Genomic DNA, 9,065 nt, shown 5'->3' on the forward strand with positions numbered 1-9,065 from the left:
GCAATATTGGCAAGTTGTTATTGATTATTATTGGTGGATAAAAAAGTAATTTCAGTGGTGAGTTTAAATTAGAACTAATAATAACTTAACATCTAGAATTTGTTGTGAAAATGTTGTGAATGTAGCACTTTCTTTAAAAAAAAAAATTAGATCCATCACTAACTTCACATTTTTACTTACCACTATTAATATATCACATCAATAGGTGTGAAAAGTTTTGTCCAATTTTTTGTAACTATAAACTTTCTCGAAAAGAAAATCTGCGTGGTTAATTAGTAATTTTGCATCTAAAACAAGATATTAAAGTTTAAGTAATATTTTTAAAAAATTATATTATATTGAAATATATATATATATATATTAAAAAAAAAAAAAAAAAACTTCAATTTTGTTTTCACCTAAGACCCTACATGCATCATGCCGCCCATTTGGTTTGAACTGCCGAACCATATCACATTTTAATTTCAACCAGTAAAGGAGATAAGAATTTTAATTTCAACCAGTAAAGGAGACGAGGGAAATAACATAAATACATAATTAATGAAGCCACATGAATTGCGGATATATATTCAATAAATTAAGCAAAACATGACAGAGACATAATTATGGATCATTAGCAGGATTCTGTCCGCGGACAGTTTTCCTTCTCTATTCATTCAAATAAAATGAAAAGCATAAAAAAAAAGAAGGTAAAATTTAGTCCTGATTGATAATTCAATAGTTTTAACTTATAATTATAACAATAACAACGGTGTCAAGGTGGGTTCTAGCCAATTCAATTGATAAAGTATGTTCTCAAATAAGACTTTTGAAGTTTAAATTCTGCTTACATAAAAAAATTTATTAGTGTATTGATTTGATAATAAAGAGTAATCATCATAGAATTGACACTATAACTTTAGATTCTATTGCATTTAAAAAATAAATAAAAAACAATGGTGTCAAGAAATTTGTAATTTAGCTAGTTAGCATCTCCTAATGTTTCTAGCCATAGACATCAAGGGTTTAAAACACTCATTCCCCAAATATCAAATTATTAAATAAATAAAAAGTTTCATTAATTTTTAATTCTTATTGTACCTATAAAAAAGACCAACCCAAAAAAAAAAAAAAAAAAAAAGAATCAACAAAATCAAAACGCACCACAGGTCAATTACCATATCATATTAAACATGGCTATAAGGTGAAGGTCTAGAACCCGATGATCTGATAAGCCAGGTGAGGTGCAAATTAAAACCTTAGGAAAAAAAAATCCTTATTGAGAAATTTTTTTATATTATAAAACTGTCATATAAAATAATACTGAATTCTATTATTAATTTGCATTTGAATAATGTGTGCATTTGAATAAATTTAAAATTCAATTTATTTTTATTGTCAATGTCAACTTATATACGGTTTTTTGAAGTGTCAGTCTTCTTTTGGATACTCTAATTTATTTATAGGCAAAATAAAACGAATAGAGTTAAGCTGTCCCAAACCAAAGTCACATAATTTTTGTAAAAAAAATTTAAAAGACACAATTTGTTGTTTTGCTTTTGTGGCCATGGTAAAGACGAGCAGCATGAATGCCGTAGGAAGGTCTTACCTATTCCTCCAAAGCCCCATGACCCATGCCATGTTGAAGTTGAAGCCGGTGTTATTATTAACACCTATAAGTAATAATAAATTCTCTCATTTTAAATATATTTTTACTTGGGCTTATTCCATAGACCATGTAATGAGTCACCACCCATCACGTAATAGATTTGATAAGATTTCTCTAAATTGGTTTGAAAGAAAGTTCTGTCCATGAATTGAAGGAGATTTGGAGGAAAACTTAGTCTTTTAAATCAATAAATCATTCATAAGATGGGAACAACTCTACATATTTACCATCATTTTAAACTAATAACCTTAGGGATACTGAAAATTTTAATGTATATAAAAGTACCAATCACATTTATTATTACCACCGCGCACTCTTGGTGTGATGGTCACTCACATATACACTTAAATTAAGTCAGAGTAGAAATTCTATGTTGTATAAAATAAAATAAAAAATCACATTTATTATTACATTAATTTGTAAATTTTTTATAGTAAAATTGATATTAACTTTATTCTTTTCTTTTTCGAGATTTATTGATTCATTAGTTTGTATGATTTACCTTGTATGTCACTTACTAAGTTCCATGGCATGTTGTTTTCAAAAAAAAAAAAAAAAAAGTTCCATGGCATGTTCGCATTAGCATATCTTTGTGTGTGTGTGTGTATAATAATAATAATGATGATGATGATGATGATGATGATGATGATGATGATGATGAGAGACTTCATGTGAGAGAGTATGAAGTTCTAATATGTGGTGCATTCTTTACAAAAAGAATTGAAATACTTTCAAGTGGCATATTAGAGATAAAAAAAAAATATTAAATATTAACCTTGTGTTTTATTTGGTTCAATGTTTTAAGACTTTTCTGATGAAAAAATATATATTCTTTGTTTCCTTTGGTTGAATGTTTTAAGATTTTTTCTCCCTCACACATACGCACAAAACTTTTACATTTCAATTAACTATTTTCACTGCTTGCACTTCTACTATTTTATATACACACCTATCCATAGCCCTTCATGTCATTCCATGTTAAATACACATAGACCAAAAACGTCATTTACCTTTAATCTTTCGATGACACATATCTAATTCCAACATTATTGTTTCATCCAATACTAACCCTTATGAGTTGGATACCAAGGAAGGGGGCTTGCATTTTATATCAAGTAATAGTGGTACAATTTTGATGTTGAGATCAAATGTTGTGGACTTGTAGGTTATTTTAAGGCCGTGATTGGCTGTGGGTTTTTTAAAGTTTGGGATGTTGATGCGGGAAAGTCATAAATATATTTTGTTTTATAATTAAGGATAAAGAGAAAGACAAATTCTATATCAACTTTTATTCTACAATATTTTGCCAAAGTTGTTTTTTTATTGCTTATTACTTGAACTGAATAATTATAATGGATATATGTATGCAATTTACAATTGTTGTTGTTGTTGTTGTTTTTTTTTTTTTTTTTTTTTAGTGAACTCAAAACTAACAAAGTTTTATAACAATTATGTTATAATCTATGTAAAATACATTATATATCAACTTTAAGGGTAAATTGCAAATTACACCCCTAAAGTTTGGAGGTGATTAGATTTTATACATTGAATTTTTAGAATTTGAATTTTACCCCCTGAAGTTTGTGATGTTTGAATTTTATACACAGTCGTTTCAAAACTTAGATTTTATCCCCCCTAAAGTTTAGGGTTGTTTGGATTTTATACCCCAAAATTCTAAAACTTTAGAGGGTAAAATCTAAATACCCCAAAACTTTAGGGAGTAAAATTCTAAAATATAAGGTTAAAATCTAAATTCTGAAACGTCAAGGTATAAAATTCAAACATCACCAAACTTCATGGGATAAAATCCAAATTTTGAAATTTTTAGTATGTAAAATCTAATCACCCCCAAACTTTAAGGGTGTAATTTACAATTTACCCTATGTGTAAAACATTCTTCAAAATGATCTTATTACATAAAATATTACAACATTCTCAATGTATCGCAAGGGAAACTTACTACTTGTCTAAACCGTAGGAAAGATGAACATATGTATAATCTCATAAAGAAGCTAACAAAATCATTCATCATAAAATAGATTCTCAATAGGGTGCAGTTGGATAAAATAATATTCATCTCAATGAAGCTAACAAAATCATTTATCATAACCGTAAGTCTAAAATTCCACTGTATAATTTTTGGTTTACATATAAAAGGATTTTGATTTAATCAACAAAATTAAAACAAGATGGACATATACAACACGAAAATCGGAAAATGTACATGGAATTGGCAGCAAAATCTTGTCCAGGAAAAAGGAAAGAAAAGCTGTACAAAACTAATACAACTTTCAGATCACAGCAGGACTAAGACAACATAGGTTACTAACTTACTATATATGGGAACTAGTTGCAGTTGGATTTTCCAGTTCCCACACAAGATCTCAGAGGGGGAAAATATAGAAAAAACAAACTATGAAAATATTAAAAAAGATAAAAAGGCTTAAGGTAAAACTTGAAATACTTATAAAAAAAAATATTTAAAAAAAAATTCACCAAGATCATCTTTTCCAACTTCGACTCCTCGAAAATGGATCTTTCATGCCACCAACAATCCAGGTCTCTTTTGCAATATCAGATGAAATTTGGTAGAAATCAGTGTCATATTTCATCACAACCATGTTCTCTTTCTTCTTTCTCTTCTCTTCCTCCATTAAGCTCTTTAAACTCTTTGCTTTTCTCTCTTCTTTTACTCTACCTATTTCATCTTCATCTTCCTTCTCTTCTTCCTCTTCTTCTTGTTCTCGATCTTCTTGTTCTTTCTCTTCCAACCAGGTTTTGGCAGGAGCAGATCTACAACGCATAAGTAACAAAGCATTTGATGGAGGAACAGCAGGTGCTGCAGCAATAGAATCATCATCATCATCCTGACATGGCCTATCTCTCTCTTTGCAAAGTGTGTTATTTTGATTTTCCTGTAGGACCATAAACCATTTGGAAAAGACGGTTCTTGAATTCTCATCACTTCCCTCAGTATGGTTTTCTCGGTTTTCTACTTCTCCATCTTCTTCTACCTCAATATCTTCATCATCAGTAGTGATATCTGACGGTTCTGGAAAAGTTCCAAAGCAACGAAAATCAAAACGTATCCTTCTTAAACACGTCAAGAATTGCATTACTTCTTTTTTGAACCCAAAAGCTTCAACCCAACTGGGTTTCTTTTTATGTTTATTCCTGTTGTTGTGAATTCTTTCAATCTCTTCCATCACTGATTGCCAGTTCTTGCATGAAGTATTGGTCTTGTGCCTCACTTTGATCTGCCCTGCACATGTGACTTTCGGAGAGGTTGGTTCAGAGATCTCCGAGCCCATTGGCTTGGTTTTGGACCATAGCAAAGGACTGGCTTGACCACCACCTCTAATAGTGCTTGATTTCTTAAGGCTGTGGTGACGGTGGTGGTGTTGGTTGTGATTGTGATTGTGATTGTGATGGCGCTTGTTCTGCTCTGAAGGCCTCGCTGGGCTGCATATGGGCTTAGGCATAAGAGTTAAATGGGCTCGAGAAGGAAAACATACTAACAAATCTGCAGAAGGAGCTGCTTTGGCTTCTCTTCCCTTCATAACTAGCTTTCCTTTCCTTTGTTAAATTTGCTGGTTTGGGTTTTGAGCTAAGTTTTTGGATGGTTTTTAAAAGAGAGAAGAGAGTGAGGGAGGGAGGGAGGGACTGACAGCTTTCTTTTGCCTTTGCCTTTATCTTGTGTGTCTCTCTTTAATCTTTACCATCTGTCTGTTTGTTTATTTTGTGCAGCAGTACTCCTTTTTGCTCTGCTTTAGAATGGGGTCACAAGACAGCTTCTTTGATAGCCTTTAACTTCTTTTTTTAATGCTTGGCTAAACATATTAATAAAAAGATATAAAGAAAGCTGAATGGGAAAGTTTTAGCCCACGAGCCTTGTTTCATGATCCAATCATACCCTCAACTTGTGAGCCCATGCCAGTTTTACTCAAAAAATGCCCTATTGCTTGTGCCCACTAATGTGTCTGCAACTACCAAGCCGCCTCTCTTATGAAAAAAAAGAAAAAAAAAAAAGAAAGAAAGAAAGATTGGGATGTGGTTGAGTAAGGGCTTATTGCTGAATTAAGACTTTTATGATCCATCTGCCCCCCTTGTTAGAATAGAAGAATCATTCTTTTCTTTTTTTTTGGCCCCAATATTAGTATAGGCATAGCAATAAGTTTAGGGACACATTTTTTTGTGATTAGCAAATAATAAAAGTAGTATTAGTTGTAGATTTATGAGAAAATGATGTTATTCAATCAAAATTTATAATTTTGATATGTTGTGGAAAAATTTTATATCGCCTAACATTACCCTTGATCCCTAGATCTAACCTCACACAAAGAGATAGAATGCTATTAGATTTAGACCACATAGGCCATTGGCGTATAATAGGTTACCCTTAACTCTGTTTAATTATAAGATTGGCATAGTGAAGCATAACATATTATATGTTGGGTTGGAATTAAAATGAGTAGAAGTTAGATACAATATTTCATATATGTATGGTTTATTTTCTAATATAAAAGGAGAAAAAAAAAGGCACACCGAAAGTCCTAAGGTGGGAAAACGGAACTAAAAGTCTAAAACCAAAGTGAGGATGCAATAATGAAGGGCGTTATGCACTTGAGAGCAAGGAAGGATATGGCCCCACTAACCACTACACGTTGCGTTAGAATTATACTCTGTCTTTTTGTTTGGGACCTTCCATGAAAAAGTTTTACTCCATCTCTCTCTCTCTCTCTCTGTGTTAATTACATAAATCCATGGTTATCATGATGAGTGAGTGAGAAAGAAAGAGATATCAGATATGGTTTTGGGGGGACTTAGGAACCAATTTTCTTCTTATACTTGTCTAGTTTTTAGTTATTTTTGTTGCTTATTTTTTCTTGTTTAATGTGAACTAAATATTACAAAGTCTAGGGTAGGAAACACCCTAAGTATTAGCATATAACTGGTACAAAATAAAAGGAGGATTTGAATACACAATAAGGTTATCACTAATAGAAGCTCTTAATTTCCTTAGCCAAAAGGTCCACGCATTGGTTTCCTTCATGGTAAGTGTGGTGAATATGCGTTTTCTCAAAAAGCTGGAGAGAAACCCGAAATCGGAGATCAAAGTGCTACATGGATGGGAAGAAGAGTTTGATGCTTTAAAAATTGCTTTCTTTTGTTAAAACTTTAAGATAGGGGGAATTAATTTAAAATTTATGTCATCTGAAACTTGGAATGATGGAAAGACGTGCTGATCTTTGCCATCTAAGCAGTAAATATTAAGAAAAGAGTACTGATAAATTTGTTTAAAAACATATTAAACCAATTATGCTTATGTCAAGCTGGAGCCACTATACTAAAACTCGATTGGTCGCTTTTATAGGCAGTACTAAATCTTCTTCTACTCATTCCGGCATCTATGTAGTGAATCAATAGATGCAGCAACTCTATGATAAGTTAAAGTTTTCTTAAAAATTGTATACACGTCACTTTTGTCAACCATTGTTATTATAGAAAGAAGATTACATAAAACGCTTCTACGGTGCTTTCAAATGCTAAAAAAAATAATATCAAAATTCTCTTTTTTTTTGCCAAACCATTTTACTTGTCCACTTAGCCAAAAAAAAATACTATTCTGTTTAAAAGAGATCCAAACAGGTCATTGGCATTGCCAAACTTTCGATCAGAATGACATATTTTGATATCCTGTACATATCTCCTTTTGCAATATTAAAAAAACAAATTTGTTACCTAAAACAACCATACATGAGTTTTAAAGTCAATTTTGTTTTAATAATTTAATAGTTAGGCGAGGGAGATTTAAACTCTGTGCGTCTATGTTAAAAAACACCCTTAAAATATAAATTGAGACTGTATGCAACATGTACCCTAGCTTTCAGAGATGTGACAACATCTCCCTCCTAGCTGCAGCTCCCTTCATTAATGTCCAAATTAAATTCACCAGTTGGGCTCTTTTTCTAGGCCAAAGTTATCAAATGAATCTTAATTACGTAGCCTTCATGTTTTATTTTATTGATTAGAAAGGAGCCTTTTGCCCTAATGCCCACTCCTTCCTTCTAGTCTGCAGTTCTATTCTAACCATCCGGTTGGACCTGCATTAGCTTTTGTCCGAGCTAACTAAATCTAACTAAACCTAACTAAACAAGGGGTTTCCTTTAATTACAATTACAAGTCTTGTGCATTCATACATGAATTGTTAACAAGGAGAAAACCCCCCAAACTCCCTCTTTGACAAGTTCCTTGTTTTGAGCTACCTGTTTGTACCAACTGTTATGATCATACGTAATGCTTCTCATCATGCTATTGAAAATATTACTGATAAGGGAAATCTGATTCTAAAATCCTTGGTTGATTGGACTTTTATTATCCTTAACTAATTTTGTTGTCCACAATATTGGTTAATAAGCTCTTTTATGTTGTTTTGAGGGAAACATCTCCATCTCCTCCATCCTTAATTTTTGCCACGGGAAATCATGAGAGAGATGGAATTTTTCCCATGTCTTCAATTATGCTTGTTTTATTTATTTTCCACTTTGATAATAAATATTATTCAGCAAAAAAAAAAAAAAAAAAAAAAAAAAATCTGCTAATTGCATCATCATCCAAGGCATAAGGAATAATTGGCTTTTTTTTTTTTTTTTCTTTTTCTTTTTCTTTTACATTAGCCAGTGTCTAATTAAGTTACACCAACCCTCCCCTTTTTTTCTCCTACAAAAAGGTCATGCAGGATCATGCATCTAGTAGTTTGAACTCATAATATTCTATTTTGTTTGAAAGAAAAAAAGTATCTTATGTATTGGCAATATACAACATTTTTATCATATTGTGTGAATTCCACTCACCTGTGAGACTCACAATAAAAAAGATGATATATATAAGTAATGTAACTAACACATATACAATACCACCTCGTCATTGAGAAGAGGCAAAAGTACCGTCAAACCAAATGGTTTGGTGTTAAGTTGCACCAACCTTCCTTTAACATACAATTGCCAAAAAGTAATTTGTTAGAGCTTGATTAGTCAGCTGACTTGAGTAAAGCTTAGGTTATTACAATATAATATATTGTAAATTAGTGTAATGTAGTGGTGTGTGTGTCCAACCCTTCTTATCATTGAGACATGTAGGGTTGGGAGAAGATGCAATGGATGAATGATGGAATGGAGAAGTTGAGTTTTAAATAAAGTGTTTCATTATCTACTATGGGACGTGAATAGAATTAGATGGTGTGTCAAAGACAAAAGGATTCCTTCCTATCACGAGGGGCAGCACCCCCTATTCCTAGGACCAATTTGTCAAAAGCAAGTTTGTCTATCTTCTCTAGCGATTAGCGGGTAATTGGAACAAAAAGGCTTACTAGGTTGGGTAAATGTTGACTTCCACTCAAAAAGTAAAAGGTATCAAA

General features: G+C 31.9%; 1 protein-coding gene across 1 annotated transcript; it reads right to left on the reverse strand.

The window, feature by feature from the left end:
- Window positions 1-3,827: 3,827 nt before the first annotated feature.
- Window positions 3,828-5,535, reverse strand: LOC111999680 (uncharacterized). Its single transcript, XM_024031809.2, has one exon. It carries the CDS (start codon window positions 5,206-5,208, stop codon window positions 4,150-4,152), a length of 1,059 nt encoding a protein of 352 aa, XP_023887577.1. The 5' UTR covers window positions 5,209-5,535; the 3' UTR covers window positions 3,828-4,149.
- Between the last annotated feature and the right edge of the window lie 3,530 nt (window positions 5,536-9,065).

This window comes from Quercus suber, unplaced genomic scaffold (assembly GCF_002906115.3).
Source record: "Quercus suber isolate HL8 unplaced genomic scaffold, Cork oak 2.0 scaffold_40, whole genome shotgun sequence".
NCBI classification, from domain to species: Eukaryota; Viridiplantae; Streptophyta; class Magnoliopsida; order Fagales; family Fagaceae; genus Quercus; species Quercus suber.